Here is a 19,926-nt window from a genome sequence, read left to right on the forward strand (position 1 = left end):
ACCATGGGCCCAGGTTCTGATGATGTGCTAAGCCATGGGTGGGGAAGGGTTCTGAGTGGGGTTATAGTAGGAATGCCAGAGAATTCTGTTGGAATCAATCCTTTCAGTTCATACATTCACCTGAGGTCAGGAACGTAAATCACATAAGTGAATACACTAGTGGCCAAAATTGTGGAAACCTCTTGGAAAAAGTGTATTTCCGAGGTTTAATGGCTCATAACACCTGATTGGCTCTCTAAATACTCATGCTCATTGGCTACATTCAAATGAAGGAAAACTACTGCATATCAACCTAAGCAAGTTGTGTTTCTTTTTTCTGGTTATTTGGCTATAACCTTTGATAGAATACAGATAATTGAACAAACTTTGTTGCATTGCATTCTTCATGAAATTATCTCCATAAAAAGTGGTGTTATGAGCCATCAGACCTCAGAAATACACTTTCCCCAAAAGGTTTCCACAATTTTGGTCACTAGCGTACAAGCAATATTCACTATTGGGTTTCTTGGTCCACAAACATTACATAAATAAATGCATTGTTTTTCAAGATTACCTTCTACTGAAATGCACTAGAATTACTTAATTACACTCATAGGTTCCAGGCATATGTAACCCAAGATGAACCCCAGATGGGATGGAAATTGCTGCCTCCTTACATCCCTAGGCTAGAGTAAAAAAGGGGGTTGGAGTTGGTTGCAAAAGTATAACCATCTGGTTGGTCACTGTGAGAACAGTCTGTTGGGATAGATGGGTCTGTGGCCTCATCCAGCAGGACTCTTATTTTATTTGAAGTGGGTGATGCAACAGATAGGACTTATTTTTATACAGTAGTGTGCCACCCACAACATTTTCATTTCAGAAACTGGGGCTCATGTCTTTTGGGATGTGCTCCTTGGTGATTCATGTGACCTACACATGATCTTCCCTGAAAAAGCACTTTTTGGAGGGTGAGAGCATGGCGCATGAGTGTGCGAGATCACGGCATCCAAAATAGCTGCCACACTCTCACATGAAAAAACAGGATGTCCTGTTTTTTCTGGGACACTTGGCCAGTATAAAGTAGACTTCTTCAGTCACCCAAAAGTCGTAGGTTTCTATGCACACACATATTTCCCCGTCCTCCATCCACATAAACAAGACGCAGTTATCACAGTTAAAGGACACATTCTGGCCAAGCAAAAATGGTCAAGGTGAGTGAGAATTATGGTAGTGAGGAAAATGGCCCCAGGAGACAGTCCCCAGGGCCAGGGAGAAAGAGAAGGGCCTGAGGTGTGTCTCCCCCACGGCCCAACTGTATACACTCATTTAGCGCATTTGAAACCTGAAAACAAAATGGTGCCTCAGCAGTACAGCTGGGGAGAAATTGATGGATGAGCACAACATGCCCTGGAAAAAAGAGAGCAATATTGCTTTAGGGAACTCGACATGACATCATGACATCATCCTCGTTTGTTTATTGAAAACTCTCTGCTTAGTGCTAAAGCACTCTCTTGGGAAGGTGGGAAGAAACACATCCGCAATAAGAGCAATTTATGGGCTTTAATGTATTATTATATTATAACTAAGTAATATTATCGTTAGATCAGTACTTACAGATAGTGGAAGCTCCTGGCCCATATGTGTATTCTGTGCCATGCAACGTAGCCAGCTCTTTAACAGTTTCTTTAGCAAGGCGATTCTACGGAGAGAAAGTAGGTATTCAGGAGCTTTACTCCAAAGTCTGAGCCCAGTTGCTCTTTTATAAAACTTTTGCTTTAAGTAACTTGAAATGGTGTGTCATTTTTGCATGTGGACACATTAAACACTGTTCCTAAATCCGTTATCTCCAGCATAATTTTAATAGTCTTGAACAGACCAACATGGTGGAATGTGAGAAGAAATCTTGTAAAAATTGTACCCACAGATCTTACATTATTATGAGACATCTCTCCATATTTATCTTTTATTGGCTTAGCAGTCATAATTAGTAAGCTGCTTGCTCTCCACTGTGATCATAAAAATGGCAAAGCAGTCTGTGTACTCATGTGCTTGGACATGAGCAGTCATCTGTGGACATGCAAATTTGTGTAAAAAGGAACCCATAAATTCCAACAAGTTAAGTGGCAATCCAGGTTTCCAGTTCTGAGTCAACAGCTACATGCTTTGTTTATTCCTAAATGTGTATACTTATGAGGTTTAAAAATAAATAAATCTAGAAGTTGGTATACTTATTAGGATTTTTTTTTAATTGCTAAGACTTTGCATGCTTTGGAAGATATTTGTGTTTTGTGGTAGGTTTCCTAACAATTCAAAAGAAATTCTGGGCCTAATACTACATTCATGGATTGCTTTCTCTTTCAAATCCATACCGTTTAACCTCAGATTTGCAGATAGTAGATATAAGATATGTGCTGCTATTTACTGTTGCCCTTACCACATCTTGAAGTTTTCACTTATAAGATAGGGAAGAAGGTCTCTCATGCCTTTTGACAGTTAATAGATTAGAGGGAATAGTTCCCTCAGTGTTGCCCATATCACGACAGCCTCATCATTGCTGCCTAAATTACTGCTTTAGTTAGAAAGCAACTGCTGTTTTGAACTTGACCAGGGAGCTGATTTAGATCTGTCAGAAGTTGATTGAGTTAAACAATCGGTGTCAGATCTAGAACATGAACCTTCATGATGAAGAAAAATGATGCAACTCAACTATCTAACAGGAATTTAAGAAGTGACTTGCCAATTTAGATCAAATTTCCATCTAGTACGGCCTTCTCCAGCCTGGGGTCTTCAGATTTTGCTGTATTAAAATCCCCATCATGTCCAGGCAGCATGGACAACATTCAGGGATGTTTTGCCTAATAACATCTGGGGAACCAAGGATGGTGAAGGCTGGAGTGCCAGCAAGATGCCCCTCAGATCTCTCATGGAGTTCAGGCAGCTGCAGCTGTTTTTCTTTAGCCTCTCAAAAGTAAAGATATGCTACCTGGGTAAATGGGATGAACCATGTCAGCCACCATTAATTTATTAATCACATTTATGCCCCACTTTCCCATAAAATAGCTGAAGGCAGCTAATGACAATAAAATAGGCAAACCTAACAGGCAGACTTAAACTATACCTATCATGACAGCAACAAAGATTGAGGGTGTGTGCGGATTTATCATACTTGGAGAAATCTTCTCAAATGATACCAATATAAATATGACTGGGATTGCCAACTATTAATAGATGAATCTATTCCTGAAAAGGAAAACACCTAACATTCCATGCTAGAAAGTGGATAATATCTATTAACAGGGGCGGAGGGAATGAGCAAGACATTGAAGCAGCGAGAACAAAGAAGTTAGGTCTCTGAGCTTTCAAAATGACTTCATCAGGGCTGCTGGGTTTTCTGCAGAAATATCATACTTTCTTTTTTCTGTAGTCATTTGACATTTACAACCAGGTACCATTCTACAAGTTTCTAAGCGTTAGCACAAATAAGGGTTGAACAAGTTGGATTTCTTTCTGCTGGAACAGATGGGAACATCAGATGATCTAACTAAGAGCCTAGGCCAAAATATGACCACATTCAAAATAAAGCTTGAAATGTTTGTGAGAAAAAAAGGATTAAATATACATAGACTTTTACTAGCTCAATATAAATATTAAGAGAGAGCTCAAGGGAAGCCTGACTGCAAGAACAGGGAAGCTGATCCTTCTGGGAAGAGAGGTTGGTTTGGTCCTTTCAACTAAGGAACACAGTTCATGTACACATTCATGCACACACACAAATGCACACCAAGATGGTGTGCATTTGCGTGTGTGCATGAATGCATGTGTACATGTAGAAGTGTCAGGGGTGCCATAAAATTAGCTGTGGAAGAAGTTGTGAAACTAGGGAGTGTACTTTTTTGCCAATGACACATTTCTTCCAAGAAACTACCATGAGGCTATATTGTGTAACTTCTGTGATAATTCTAGAACGGACCTAGCTTCTCCTGCCTTAGGGAGAGAGTAGTCTCTTTACAGAGGAAATATGTCTGAAACATTTTTTTCCAATGTATAAGGATGTGTGTTTACTGGAAGTACCCAGTCACTGATTCATGGTTCTTTAGAATGCATCTGAAAATAGGCTGGGTATATCTGTGGTTTTTTTCTGGATACCTCCATTCTGCAAGCAGCTGGCAATTAGGCAGGCCTCAGTGAAATTTTGACTACCCTAAGAGTTACTCTTAATTCACAGTAAACAAGGACAGCTCCAAAAGAACCAGGTAGCTCTACATTTCCGCAGGAAAAAATGTTTGGTTAGCTATATTTTGATAGCAGAATGTTGTCTTCATGTGCTTTTGATAGGACATAAGAAACTGACAAAATAAGTTCTGGGCCTTATGCAGTCATAGAGTTGCATAAAAGGAAGACCTACACAGAGGAGACCTATTTAAATTAGTGGGCTTAAATTAGTCATCTCCATTAATTTCAATGGGTCCACTCTGAGTATGATTAACAATGGATGCAACTCATAGCTGCATTCTGCCTTTTCATAGAAACCCATCAAAGTGGTTTACAATCATACATAAAACCATACAATAAAAGCCATATAAAACCATAGGGGAAAAATAAAATAAAACCATAGAACCTTTATGCTCTGGGTCTGCTGGAACTTTGTCACAAATTGGATGTGTTTTGTTTGACTGCTACAGAAACTATCCCAGACAACAAGAGTCCATTTGCTTTGATAGGATGGCAAACCAAGGACTCGTTGCTGTTTCTTTCCAAATTGTGACTCATTGACAACTGTTTTGTGCCAAGGCAGCCCATAGGTATATAAAAATACAGTGGACCCTTGCTTGTCGAAAGTAATCCATTCTGGAAGACCATTCGACTTCCAAAACATTTGGCAACCAAGGCACAAAGGGTTGTTGGAAATTTCCATTGAGAAAATGGAAAAACACGCAGCGTAAGCCACTCGACTTCTGGGGCACGTTCAAAAATGGAAGCAATTACTTCTGGGTTTTCGGCCTTTGGGTTCCAAAACGTTCAGCTTCCAAGATGCTCAAAAACTGTATCTAAGCAGTTGAAAGGAATAGTATGGTTCACTGAGCACAAACAACTGCGAAAAAAATGCCCCAGTGGATTTTCATCCAGATTCCTCTTTTAAAAAATCACCACAGGAAAGAAATTCCATGAAGGCATCCGCTCTTAATACCATTGCCCTTTTCAGAGAGTCATCAAACACATGAAACAGAGGGAGAATTGGATCACACCCATTGCCCCCCATTCCTGACCTCCATGCATTCGTGAAAATTGCTTGAATAGAGGCTACACATTTACAAGTTACACATGCATACTTAGGCTGTTTTCCTGTGATCCAGAACCATGCAAAATAGGAATTGGACCAACCGTGGCTCTTGGGGTACTGTTGGACCATTACTCCCAAAAACTATAACCATTGGCCATGTTGGCTGGGGCTTATGGGAGCTGGAATTCCAACAACATATGGAAGGCCACATGTCCCCCATCCCTTCTGCAAAATAGTCATGTGAACAGAGCCAAGGTGAGTATGAGTTGTGTAGATTTTGGCTTCAAATGAACACGTGGAGATGGTTGGCAGGGATAACAGCTGCAAGCCTAATTCTCTCCCATGCACTCAGTGATTATTTGGAAAGGTCTTGTGCCTTCAGATGTACGATGACACTTCTAAAATAGATGGGTGTGGAAAGAGATGTTAAGTATGATAAACAGGCATGTATGTCAAAGATTGTTGTTTGACCACACATCTTATCACACGTGGAAAAAGATAAAATGGGCAATGCACATTTTTCTTTAACGTATTAGATGTCAAAATGAAAATAAGCATCCAAGATAAGATAACGCTTTGATAAATCTTTCTTCTTAACTTCTGGGATGATTTACAAGCACTTTGTTCCACCAGAGACACTCACATAAAAGCCACAAACCCTTAGGCCCTCCTAATAATTCCTTTTCCAGGCAGAACTCAGAGCTCTCCTCCTGTGCATATTTACTTGGAAAATAAATTCTATTTTTTTCAATTGGCTTGGCTCCCTAGTTATAGAGCTGGTTATACAGCTGCCTTCCCTGTCCACACTTTCTTGAGTCTGAATAAACAAGAGTGACTAACTTCTGAATAAACATGCAAGCACTTTGCCTATAAGACATATTTACTATATACAATATTACACTATGTTACATTAGACAGCATCTTTTTGTTTATCAGACTAAAGACAAATCACACTTTCACCCTACAGAATCCATACTGGCTGGAACTAGTTCCCATTAATTCATTGGAATAAATCAGGAGTACAGTGGTACCTCCGGTTACATACGCTTCAGGTTACATACGCTTCAGGTTACAGACTCTGCTAACCCAGAAATAGTGCTTTAGGTTAAGAACTTTGCTTCAGGATGAGAACAGAAATCGTGCTCCGGTGCCCCATTAGATAAAGTGGTGCTTCAGGTTAAGAACAGTTTCAGGTTAAGAACGGACCTCTGGAATGAATTAAGTATTTAACCCGAGGTACCACTGTATATTTACATTTCGCTATTATATTTTATATAATTAAGTTAGGTGATTTAAATTATTTAAATATTTAACCGTCTGGCTTTTAACTGAACAATCATTTAAATGCCAGTCTATTTACACCTTGCAAAATCTCACTGAAGCTACTTTTTCAAGCTCTTGGAAGAATAGGAAAAAAAAAGATTCTCTTAAGTGCTGAGCAAATCACACTGTCAAACTATTCACTGGTTTTGGATACAGACCAGAAATAATGTTTGTGTTTACATTTCTTCTCCTTTTAAAAAAAACAAAACAATTTTGCAAAGACAGAAGCCACGCTTTTAAAAGGTTTCCTTGTGGCGGCTATAAAGAATAAACAGCCACAGACCAAGATATCCCAGGAGCAACATATTGGGTCACATTTGAACATGATCCAGGAAACTGTACAAAAGAACATTAAGGAATCCTCAACCTGAAATAAATGAGGCCTGTGGCCTTCCTTTGGCTGGGATACAGTTCTAAGAATTGTGTAACTGGTTCCATGTACCCAAGGAGACATTGGACTTGTGTTTATTGAATGTCCGGCTTTGGAAACTCAGGGGGCTTTCAAATGAAGTTTGTAATATGGCATGGGAATCTGGTGCTTCAAAGTGCGTGTGTGCACAGGGAGAAGGGAGGGTGGGGAAAGGAAAAATCCCCATTGGTCATGCTTGAATCCTTGACTATGCCAAAAGTAGCTTGTTGGATCCCAGCCTAAGAATCAGAATCAGAAGAATCTTTATTTGCATCAGCCACTAGCCATAGCAATAAAATAAAATGAACTGAGCTGAAGATAGAGGTAAAAACTTAACTATACAAAATACATTCTGGAGGTTTACACCAGTAATCAAATACTGCATTTTTCGCTCTATAAGATGCACCAGACCACAAGACGTACCTAGTTTTTGGAGGAGGAAAACAAGAAAAAAAATATTCTGAATCTCAGAAGCCAGAACAGCAAGAGGGATCACTACGCAGTGAAAGCAGAAATCCCTCTTGCTGTTCTTGCTTCTGGGATAGCTGTGCAGCCTGCATTCCCTCCATAAGACGCACACACATTTCCCCTTACTTTTTAGGAGGGAGAAAGTGAGTCTTATAGAGCAAAAAATACGGTAATATATCTTATTCTATCTTATTCTTATTGCCCCTGCTAATTTTTTTATTTTTTTTTACAGTTTTTGCTGTCATCTGATTATCTTGATCTGCTAGAAGAAAGGACACAGTGGTAACGGTTGAGCAACCTGGTATGGATAGCAGTAGAGGGGTAATAACATCACTCCTCAAATCTTTATAAAGCGTGCAAGCTAGAAGCACATGAACAACTGATTCGATACTGCCATCTCCACATAGACATAATCGTTTTTCCAGCAGAATTTTTTTGAAATTGACTCTCAAGTACAGCTGAAAGCAGTATACTTAATCTTGTGTGAGTGAAAGCACACCTGTATTTGGGAATTGTTAAATTTTGCAACTAGGGTGCCAATGTGTCAAAACGACAAGGAGGAAAATAATCAGACCATGGACAAGATTTCCTTATTGTGGCCAAATTATTCATTCTGTCGCTCGATATATAAAGGTAAAGGTAAAGGTACCCCTGCCCGTACGGGCCAGTCTTGACAGACTCTGGGGTTGTGCGCCCATCTCACTTAAGAGGCCAGGGGCCAGCGCTGTCCGGAGACACTTCCGGGTCACGTGGCCAGCGTGACATCGCTGCTCTGGCGAGCCAGAGCCGCACACGGAAACGCCGTTTACCTTCCCGCCGGTAAGCGGTCCCTATTTATCTACTTGCACCCGGAGGTGCTTTTGAACTGCTAGGTTGGCAGGCGCTGGGACCGAGCAGCGGGAGCGCACCCCGCCGCAGGGATTCGAACCGCCGACCTTTCGATCGGCAAGTCCTAGGCGCTGAGGCTTTAACCCACAGCGCCACCTGCGTCCCTTCGCGATATCATATAGGCGCTGTCTAATTAAATTATTTGCTTTACTGAAGCCCAGTGTTAATAACTGTTGTGGTGATAAACCAGAAAAGTAGAAACAATTTTAGTCCAAATGTTCTCATGACAATCTTGCGATACTAAGGGTAGTAGACCGGTGGGGTTTAAATTTAGCCAAAGCCAATAATTAAATGTCCTACACCAAATCTGTAATTCAACAGAGGGGAGATTAGCCGCCAAGTGCAATGAAGCATTTGGAACACAGGATGAAACAGAAAAAAATTGCCTTAGGAATTTAGATTGAACAGCTTCTGTAGATCCAAGGTGAGCGACTGTCCAAATCGGAGCCCCATATAATAACTGTGCTAGGGGTTTAGCTTTAAAAACTTCAAATGCTAATGGTATGTGATTGCCACCTTTTGTATGGAAAAGGCGTGTCAGAATTTTGGCGCTTTGAGACACTTTATTCTTCACATATTTCTGTTGGCTGAAAAATAAGGCCAAGGTATTTAAGACTTTAACTTGTTTGATCAACTGATACCATCTTTGGGCCCTACATATAGTTTTCTTGTAATTCTCTTTGGCAGTATCCTGATAATGCCCTCATCAATCTTTTTAGGTCCACTTTTGTTTGCGATAGAAGTACTGTACCTAAGTTTCTCTTTTGCTTTAGACCAAACAACGTGTAATGTTAGAAACATATTTGTCAGAATCAAAGGCAAACTGAACGAGGGGGAAACGACTTAGGCTCTACAGAATAACAACTTTGTGTCTTGAGAAAAAACATAATCTGGCAGAGCACACAAAAACAAAATCCCTTTTTAATGGAAAAAGAGAGAGGCTTGGAGTGCCAGATGTCCAGGGCAAAACCATTAATCTGTCCATTCTCTCTGTTTCTGCCTCAAAATTCTGATATTTCCACTTGGGAGACATTGTAAATCTGTCAGGATTCTACCACTGCAGAGGGCCAGATTTTTGCTTTGGCTTTGGCCTTCTGGCTGATGAGCAAGAGATTTTTTTTGTAAGCCCTCCCTTTTGTTTGTCATCTACTGTGTTTTCTGCCAGCGACATCAACTCATAACTATTTCACAGTATTGAAGTAATTTTCTTCTGGAAATGCTGTTGCTCTTTTGAAGGAAAAAACCAACAACTACAGGGGACCATCAACAAAGAACAAAGTACATTTATCATCTGGTCTACTATGAGTGTAAACAACGCTGGATATCACTCACCATGTTCCTAGGCTTCGAATGTTGCAAAAGAATGGGTTGCATCCAGTCAAGGCATCCCATGAATATAAGGGCTTCCAGTTGTGCAACGAAACTTTCCATCCCTCTCCCCTTCCCATGTCCAGCTCATCACCCGCCCAGATCTGCTCTGAAGGGTTGGGTAAACCCTCAAAACAGATCTGAGATGTGTTGGGTGGGGGAAGGAGAAGAGAGGATGCTCCAATATGCAAATGGGAGTCCTTGTGCAGACAGGACAACTTTGCTGGCTACAACCCCACTGGTCTTCAGCATGTCTTAGTTGGGAATTGATGCCAATAGCTATTGCTATGCATCAGCCAAGACAGAGAAGGAATGCCAGTTCTCACGGTGTCCCTTTATATTAAAAGACTGATGGAAGCTTGGATGGAACAATTGGTGATGAAGCTGTTGTTTTCCTGAATCGCTGTATACTTTCCACAGTTTTTAGCTCTCAGGGCTTGTTCAGTGCCTAGAAAGCATAGGTTGGTGCAGTTTTCTGCTTGTCCTGTGCCTTCTAGGCATGAGTCCAAGTGGTTTTCTGTTTGTCCTGCTACATCCCCTGGGAAAACTCGCTCTTTAGTGCCGAATCGGAGCAAACGTTAACCTGTGGAAAACCTGACTGACATTGCTGCAATTCAGCAGTAAAGATCTGGTTTTCCCAGGGGAAAGGAACAGGACAAGTGGAAGTGTGGATGAGCTCTTAGTTGGAGCTAACTCACAGAACTGTAGAAGCTCAGGGCCGCAATACCTCAAGGACTGTCTCTCTCCATATGAAGCGACCCAGACCTTGTGATCATCACCTGAGGCCCATTTTCATGTGGCTCCTCCAGGAGAGGTCCAGAGGAGGGCAGCATGAGAACAGGCCTTTTCTGTGGTGGTGGTGGGGTCAGGGCAGTGTAAGTACACTGGTGGCGCCAAGCCAACCCATGTACCAGCTGACTTCACTGCGGCCCTGTCCCAGTAAGTGGATGCAACACCGCTGCTGGGAGGCCAGTTCTGCCCCATTGCCTCTTCCCAGAGGCTGGTCCTGATGCGTTTTAGCCTAGGCTGCATTTACAGGGTTGTTGCGCAGACAAAATAGGATCAAGGAGAAACCACGTGTGCTGCTTTCCTTACTGGAGGAAAGACAGGATATAAAAGTACTAAAGCAATCAATAAGAGGGAAATCCATGCATCATAAAAAACCCATAGCCCAAATAGTAACCAAGGGGATATGTTCATCACAACCATTTTAACTTCAGAGTAGTTATCAGCCAGTTTGTTTCTACTTACCAACTCCACGTTGTTCTTTGCTACCTCATATGAATAAGAATATGGATACAGCAGCAGCTGGGAATAGGAATGAACGGTCAAGTAAGCCCTGATGGTCGAGAGGTTCTGACGAATGAAATCAGCCAAGGCTTTGGTCTCTTTCTCTGATTCGGGGGCACTGCCGCAATATGTCTCATCACATGGCCTCTTTGAAGCCCCAAGAGCTGTGTGCAGCAGGAGAAAACACAGATGCATGGAATGAGGCAAACCATGATAAGGTTCTAGATCAGGTGTGGCCTTCCAAATGTTGCTAAACTGCAACTGTCATCATGCCTGATCACTGGCCATGCTTGCCGGGGCTGATGGGAGTTGTGGTTCAACAGCATCTGAAGGGCCACTCCTGTTCTACAGTGTTGTCCTAGATCAGGGGTCTGCAACCTTTAAGACAAAAAGAGCCACTTGGACCCGTTTCCGAAGGAAAAAACCTGGGAGCTACAAAACCATTGCGACATTTAAAGCATGCGCGCCGCTGCCCTCCGATCTGACAGCGGGCGGGAAGGTGACGTCGGGACGGTGTGTGACTAACGCATGCACCGCCCCCATGCGACGCCACAGCCAGTACAGCACCCGACACAGTGGGGAGTGTCGGGGCGCACAATGCGCCTCCTCCCCTCGCTAGTATCCGCCCCGGAGCCATGGCAAAGGTGTAAAAGAGCCACATGTGGCTCCGGAGCCGCGGGTTGCAGACCCCTGTCCTAGATAGTTGTCCACTCCAGGGAAGATTCAGAATTGGAGCTCCAAAATCCTTCCTATGTCCTGTGGACTATGGGAGGAATTCAGTGTGACGCCAAAACAAATGTCCAGCAGGTTGACCTTCCCATCATGCCCTGTTCTGAGGTTCTCCTGACCTCCCACTGATGATTGGGGGCATGAGGGAGAGAATGAGAAAGCGCTGTTGTGATAGTGGGAACCTGTGTGCTGGCTGCTGCTAGTGGAACTATTTAGTTGAATCCAGTCCTTTGTTTCTCTCTCCTTCCCCACAACTGCTATGTATAAGAAAGCAGGAAAGACCATTATTCCCTGGCAACCACAATGCCTTATGTTACCTATATATTACAGCTCAGAGCCTGTAGCTCAGGGGTTAAGCACATGCCTTTGCACACACAAGGTCTCAGTTTCCATCCCTATCATTTCCACTAGGAAAGACTGGAGTTGCAATTGCCAGGAAAGACCTCTCCCAGAGTCCCCCATGGTAGATCATACTGGGCTATGAAGACTGATGAAATAAGTCAGTTTCTTGTGCTGTTTTTGAAATGCTATACAGTGGTACCTCGGGTTACAGACGCTCCAGGTTACAGACTCCACTAACTCAGAAATAGTACCTTGGGTTAAGAACTTTACCTCAGGATGAGAACAGAAATTGAGTGGCGGCGGTGGCACAGAGGCTGTGGGAGGCCCCATTAGCTAAAGTGGTACCTCAGGTTAAGAACAGTTTCAGGTTAAGAACAGACATCCAGAATGAATTCAGTTCTTAACCCGAGGTACCACTGTATTTAACATTAATCTATGTCAGGGTATGAGTCTGTGAATCTACTGAATGTTATTTTGACACATCTCAAAATGCAAAATGCTTGACATGAACCAAGACTTTTTAAGGTCTGAGGGAACTCAGCAAAATTGACTAAAAACATTGAGCAGTTTCTATAAATCTGTTAAGTCCCATTGTGCTCCTTGAAACAAGTCCCATTGTGTTCCTTGGTAAATGGATATAGGATTGCAGCCTTAATCTCACACTGAAAATAAATGCTCAGGAATTCAGCTTCTCTCAACAAGAGAATGTGGCCCTCTAGGTAATATCCTCACCCTCTGAAACCTCACAAATTATGGAAGCTCTAGAACTTGAGAGGTTGTGCCAAGAACTGTGGACCTAACTAGAACTGGCACTCCTGCACTTGGAGAATGAGTCAGTTAGAATTGGGCAATATATTTCTTCTCAGGATGTACTTACTGCACCATTTGGCGTTAAAGTTTCTGTTAGGATCAGTACCAATGCAACTACTGCCGGGATTTAGAGAACGAGTCTTCCTCCACATGCGAGACTGAAATGCAGTATATTTGTGAATGTCAGTTTTGCAGGACTACATATTCATAAACAAGCGTTGAGCTTCATATTCAGAAAACAAGTATGTTATTCACCTTAGTCCAAGTGTAGACGTAGCCATCAATATTCAAGACAGGCAACACATAGAAATCCAAGTTGTCCAGAATCTGAGTCATGATAGTTTCCTTCCCATAGGTGCGAACAGCCTAAGTATAGACCAAAGAGATAATAAATTAGGGCAAACCCAAATGACTTGGGACTCAGCTACATTACAGTATAAACAGGGGTAATCTCAGGCCCAGGCACAAAATGTGGCCCTCCAAGCCTCTGTTTGGCCCTGTGAATTCTATAAAGGCCACACAACCCTCGCAAAAATTACATTTTTCATTGCCTGTCTGGAACATGTCCTTGAACTGTGACAATGCCTCTTGCTTGCTGGAAAGGAGGAAAGATGTGTGGTGTGTTCATTCTTGTGAATAGACTTTTGTGTGGCTGGAATGTAATCTGCAATACAGAGGTAGGATTCACAGCCATTTCTATACCTACATTTGTACCTGGTGCTGTCCACCACTGTCATGCTGTCCATGAGGGAATGTTCCTCACCCCTAGTAACTCATTTAAGAAGCTGAAGCACGGTTAAAGCACAGTTTAAAACTAGAAGGCCCAGATGAGAAGCCATAAGTTCCTTAACAGGTGTGTTTGTGTGTGAATAGAAAGGTCTTCAACAGGTGCCATATCAGACCCTCCAAGTGTTCCTATTTTCCAGGGACAGCCCTGGATTTCCGTAAGCTGTCCCGGTTTCTGATTCGATTCTGGAATGTCCCACTTTTCCTTAGGGTGCCCCTGTTTTCATCAGATAAGTGTTGGAGGGCATGGAGTTATGTGATCCCCGAGCCAAGAAGACACCAAGTCTACAACCTTTAGAAGACATCTGAAGGCAGCCCAGCCCTGTATAGGGAAGTTTTTAAAAAATGTTTAATGTTTAATCCAGTCAGATGGGCAGGGTATAAATAATAAATGCATATTATTATTATTATTATTATTATTATTATTGAATAAGACGTCCCTATTTTCATTGGAGAAATGTTGGAGAGTACACCATCTTGATGAAGCTAAATTATGAGCTTGCTGCTCTGAAGGGTAAGACTGATAGTCGTAGTAACCCGAACTGCTAAATGAGGTGACATTTCATCCTCTGCTGCATTAACCGGGAGAGATAAGGGGAGAGCATTCCCAAAGACATGTCTGGAGTGTCACTTTCAATTTCCAGGCCTGGCTCTGCACATATATCTGAGCGGACATGAGGGGAAGGCCTGTCCCCACTGGGTGCCTTGCCAACACTCTCAGGTCAACTATTTCAGCTTACTTGATATGGATTGTAAAGCACTTGCTTCTGCAATGGCTTCTGTTTTTACATTTTGTGCGCGTGTAGGAACCTTTGCTAAATCTGTGGGAATCGAAACAGCTGGAAGTTGTATTTTAGGATTGTTCCGTCAAAAACAAACACAGTCAAGCCTCACAGATGCAAAAAATCACAGGCTTCTTCATAACACACTGAAAGCTCTCCCTTTCGCCAGTGGTTACTGGCCAGCTGTGCTATTTCAGAAGCATACAAATAAAAGAAAATAATTGTAGGGATACTTTGAATTGGCTCAGGATCACTAAGGTGGTGAAGGGTTGATATTGTGTGTTTTCAGCAAGGGAGCTAGGGACTATAATAACTTCAGACTGGAGGAAAGAGGCTTAATATGACAGAGCTCTCTAGCATCCTGCCAGGCCCTCTTGGGACCATGTGGGATTTTCTCCCCTGCTGATCTCGCTCTTCCTAATAGCAAACTCTGGTACCGAGTGCCAAAGAAACAGAAGCATGTTTGGTGGAACCCTGTGGTGTGCAAAAAGGCACCTAAAGGAGTATTGATTCAAATACTAGGATCCAGAACAGAACAGTAACCTAGGCTTCTTAACAACTTTAATGAGATTAATTGATGAGACCTTGGAGAAGTTGCAATTAAAAATAACACCTTACTTTAGAATTGTGTATTCATTATTAGATAAGCTTCATATGTAACAGGCTGATCATTATATTCTAATGATATGCTTTTAAGAGGTCTTCATACATTATTCCATTTGTTCTAGTACTTTTTTCTTTAGAGGGCATACCTCTCTTTTGTGTAATAATTGTATCATAATTACCTTCCTCTAGATTCTCAGACAGGCACATAAAGCCGCATAATATCCTTTTGAAAATGGGGCAACACCATTTTCATGTTGCAGATTCTGAGGATTTAGCTCTGTGTGCTTACATCCTGTATTAACATGGTTTTGTTATCACCCAGCATTTTAAGGTGAAGAAATTTGATTCAGAATTGGTCATTTGTTTTGTATTTTATGATTTTATAATCTTAGGATGTTATTGGATATTTTCCCTATGAGTTGATATTCAAACAAACAAACAAATAAATATCAGTAACGGAAGGATACATTTTAAAAATGAGTAATAATCAAATGATAATATTTATGGAGCTTTAGAGGAAAAAGGGGGGCCTGAAGATCTGAAAGAAAACATTAGGAAACTTAGAAAAAGGACCTGCCAATAAGTTCTTTTTATGACAAATCATTCCTGCTTCTAAGTGTGTCAGTGGTCTTGGTTACCGATTTTAGTGAACACGTATTTTGCCAACTAACCTCTCTCACGAACCACTGGCAGAATGCAGGTGAGATCCATTCTCTAGCATGGAAGCCACAATCCATAAAGATGGCTTTTTTATTCACACCAGGCTTCCCCAACTGTAAACATAAAAATAAAACAAGGCAGAATTCGTAAATTAAATTGAATACTAATAGGTCATGTTCTCTATTCAGACGGCAGCCTCAGGCCTCGCTTAAGATGAGCAGGGAGTTGCATTGCTGGAAGTGAAACTTAACTCTGGTTGGATTTTCTCACCTCTCGTGTGCTGGATCCATTGTTTTATCCCAGCTGATAACTGTATATTTTTAGAGTTCAGTTAGCTGTGTGACATGGCTTATACATCTATCTCCACCTTTTATATAAATAGTAATGCATAGGGTGACTAAAAGTGGATGGAACATCCTTATCATTCTAGTTGTGTAAAAGAGGGATGTCTGCCTTACAGAACTGAGACAGGCTCCATATGTTGAGATTTCTTCTGTATTCACACCTATATAGTAGATAATGGATATGGGGGTAGTGTTCTGAAAAAAGGAAGGCATCTTTCTCCTTAAGAGAGTCACCATTCATAAAAACTGCCCAGCCTGGGTTACTCCCATATTGTCTGCTGTCAGCTGGGATAGCTGAGTTGGTAGAGCAGGGAGACACTTAATCTCAGGGTCATGGATTCACATTGCTGGTTGGACCATCGTGGACCCTTCTAGCTCTACAAATTCTATGGCTCTATGATTATCATGTGGGGGGCGGGGCTGAGGGAAGGAGGACCTTGCATTCACTCAAGCATCAAAAAACTTGGACTGTAAAGGTGTGATATTCCGAAACATCGACCTGCTACTCAAAATAAGAACATATTGAAACTGATTTCTTTTGTTTGCTTGAGAAGTATGATTGTAACATCTCAAGAAAGGAAATGCTGATTAGCTGTTTGCCTCCTGTTGCCAGAAAAAAAAAGAACAAAGAGAGAGAAAAAAGGGGCTGAAGTTTATAGATGACTTTATAGCAAATAGGTTTACAAACAACAGATGGAGCACACAATTATACAAAGGTAGATTACCATTTACCTTGCTTACAGGAACACGGTTAAATTTATATGTGCAAACTGTCAAAAGACTTTTATTACGGTCTGGGCTGTTTAGGATGCCTTTACTATCAATCAAAAAGGATAAAAATGTCATCATAAAATAACTTCACCAAAATCCGCTTTGGTTTCCTGAAGCATTTATTGAAAAATACAAATCTGGAGCATGCGAGGGCTTAATAAATATTGTTGTTTCTTATGTGTCAAGAGAAGAGCAAGCAGACTGGATGAAGAAATGAAAAGCAAATACCTTCAGGAGGTGCATTGAGCGCCCCTCATAGGTTGTTCCTATCTGTGACAGGGAGACAAGATCTGGGTTCTCCTTTGCAATATTTTTGATCCAAGTCTCTATCTGTTGAGTTAAAAAAAAAGCAAATAAGCATATTTAATAGCAAAAGGAACCACCTAATAAATATTGAGTCAGACTACTAACAGTATCTGTAGGCCGGTAATATAAATGTTGATTTGATAGTGCTTTCTCCACGGCCACCTTTTCCAACTCTGCTGCTAAGCGGCATTTAAACTAGCAATAGCACCAAAACATGAAATTAGCTGGCACAGAGGTTGAATCTAGTAGGTTTGCAATTCTCATACTTTGGCATTTTAATAATTCAAGCCATGATGGACTATATATCAATTTATATTTATTTCACCTGCATGATTGGCATATTTCCTACATCTGGCATGGCTGATCAGTCAAAAACCTGCCGTCTTTCCTCAAATAACGCTCAGTCATTTTTTCCCCACCTGTAGTGCTTTAATTTCCGAAGGAAATTAAAATATACTGTTTGCAACGCACCCTCATGCATGATGATTTTACTCAAACCCTTTAGCTTCTCCCTTGGCATTGTTACCAACATGCCAAGTCGTGCAATGAACAGGCATTTTTTTGTCACCAACTTCCACAGCCATTGCCTTTGCCTGTGGCTTCCACTCCATAGTGTTGCAAATAAAGCATGTGTAAACATAGCCACTCAGAGGAGGATGCACTGTGAAGCATGATGTTGTGATACAACGCATTGTGCATGCCATGTTTCCAAGATTCACTTTGGTGATGCACATGCTGAAAAATATGAAGGGAAATAACAGAACACCCCTGCCTGTGTTTATAACCCTTGGATTTGTAACTCAGAAGACAAACTACATATTATGATGGAGTCAGTTTGCTAAGCACTAATTCCAACTGGAGATACCAGGAATTGACCCCGGAACTGAACACACACAAAGTATGCTCACTATCCCCAAGTTGTAGGAGAGAGCAACTGCCCTCATGTTTTGCATTTGGGCTTCCCATAGGTCTCTTCTTGGCCACTGTGGGAAACCAGATGTTGAACCAATTTTGGCCTTGGGTGTGATCCAGCACTGCTCTCTTTTATGTTCTTATGTTCATAGCAAAACTACCATTAGGAAGCAGAGGAGGATAATCAAACGTGAACATTTTTTTTTACCGTTTCCCAATTGTTATATTTTTCATACTGATGTCCAGTTGCCCGGATATGACTGTCAAACTGCCCATCAAGTACAGCCTGAAGGTTGTCAATCAAAACTCTGCAACAAAGCAACAATATGGACCAAGTCAAATGGGGGACATTTCATTTTCTACCGCTGCTGTGTCTCCATTTCTGCTTAACACCCCCGTGATTAGTGTTTGTATGTTTACCACCACTTCTTCCCCTTCTGCCTGCAAATGCTATCTTCATGAAATGCAGCTTCCCGGCTTGGGGAGAGATGACAGTTGGAGGAAGTTTGGAAGAAGAAGAGTTTGGATTTGATATCCTGCTTTATCACTACCCGAAGGAGTCTCAAAGTGGCTAGCATTCTCTTTCCCCTTCCTCCCCCACAACAAACACTCTGTGAGGTGAGTGAGGCTGAGAGACTTCAAAGAAGTGTGACTAGCCCACGGTCACCCAGCAGCTGCATGTGGAGGAGCGGGGAAGCGAAACCCGTTCACCAGATTACAAGACTACCACTCTTAACCACTACACCACACTGAAAAGAGATATCCTTGCTGCTGCCTTGTTTATCCTCAAGCCAGGCTTGCCTCCAGAAAAAAAGAGTTTGTATTTGTTTTGTTCCAAAAAAATCAGAAAAAGGTTATTTGACCAGAGGTTGCAACAGGTAGAAGAAATAATCTCTTTCAAACTATTTTAGGATCTGTTAAAGAAATACATGGTCTCCAGCCTTTGATCCACTGATCTTCCAGCACTTCTGCAGAACTGTCTATATGCATGTTGATTGGCAGCAAAGACCCCTGCTCTCTCCCTAGCCTGAATAAAATGGTATAGGCGAAAGAAATGTGCAAGCTCAGTGCCCTTGATCATGGCGATCTGGATTAGAAGAGTGAGAGAGGGCAGTTTGCAGTGCACTCCCAGCCTTCATAATGAACACATTGACATGATGTCAGGGCACTGCGGCTCCACATCAAAGGCTCGCGTCTCCTCTAGCTGTAGCAAGGACACTTCACTGAAGTCTGTCAGGGACAATCTCTTTGGTGCAGGAAACTGGGCACATTCATTATTAGCGGAGGAAGTGTTTCAGCAGAGTAACTCTTCTTTTGCTATCTAGGCACTCTTGCTTCCCTAAGGAGTACAGAAAGTTACTGCCAGGTTACTAACTGGAATCGGAAAATGGCAACGTATCTGGCCAGTGCTTAAACACAGAAGAGAAGGTTTGCCTTTCCCCCTGATTGCCAATCCTGATTGCCAGCTCAGTCCCCACTCCAAAGTTGCTCTCTGTTGCAGCTTTAAAAAGGATTCATGAACCTACATGTGCTAAATCAAATTTAGCATCACTCTTATTGCTAAGTGGCTAAAGGACCTTGCACCTTGGATGGTATACAGATGGTGTAAACATACATACATACATACATACATACATACATACATATAACATGAATTGGCTCTTTGTTGCATAAAGTACAACTTTGTTGATTCTGTTCAATGCTCTTCATCTTGCATGTTTAAACTCCGTAATCCTTTCCCTTTTTGGTTTTATTGTTTTTTGATCCACCTATCTTACTACCTACTGCTCTCCACAAATACCTTACCTGCTTTGTTTGCCTCTTAGGACTAAATCCTTTTCAAAGTCTTCTGTTTTGTCTGACAGATACTTT

General features: G+C 41.7%; 1 protein-coding gene across 1 annotated transcript in view; it reads right to left on the minus strand.

Annotated features, from left to right (window-relative positions):
- LOC309369855 (carboxypeptidase B-like) overlaps window positions 1–19,926 on the minus strand; it is a 61,912-nt gene that overhangs the window by 554 nt on the left and 41,432 nt on the right. The window contains exons 5-11 of the mRNA XM_081911248.1: window positions 18,263–18,362; window positions 17,065–17,166; window positions 15,733–15,834; window positions 13,143–13,253; window positions 12,955–13,045; window positions 10,968–11,170; window positions 1,594–1,678 (exon numbers count right to left, since the gene is read on the minus strand). Of these exons, the coding sequence (XP_081767374.1) occupies window positions 1,594–1,678; window positions 10,968–11,170; window positions 12,955–13,045; window positions 13,143–13,253; window positions 15,733–15,834; window positions 17,065–17,166; window positions 18,263–18,362 (794 nt within the window). The remainder of the gene's footprint in view (window positions 1–1,593; window positions 1,679–10,967; window positions 11,171–12,954; window positions 13,046–13,142; window positions 13,254–15,732; window positions 15,835–17,064; window positions 17,167–18,262; window positions 18,363–19,926) is intronic.

The sequence above is a fragment of the Podarcis melisellensis genome (assembly GCF_964234715.1).
Source record: "Podarcis melisellensis genome assembly, chromosome: 5".
NCBI classification, from domain to species: Eukaryota; Metazoa; Chordata; class Lepidosauria; order Squamata; family Lacertidae; genus Podarcis; species Podarcis melisellensis.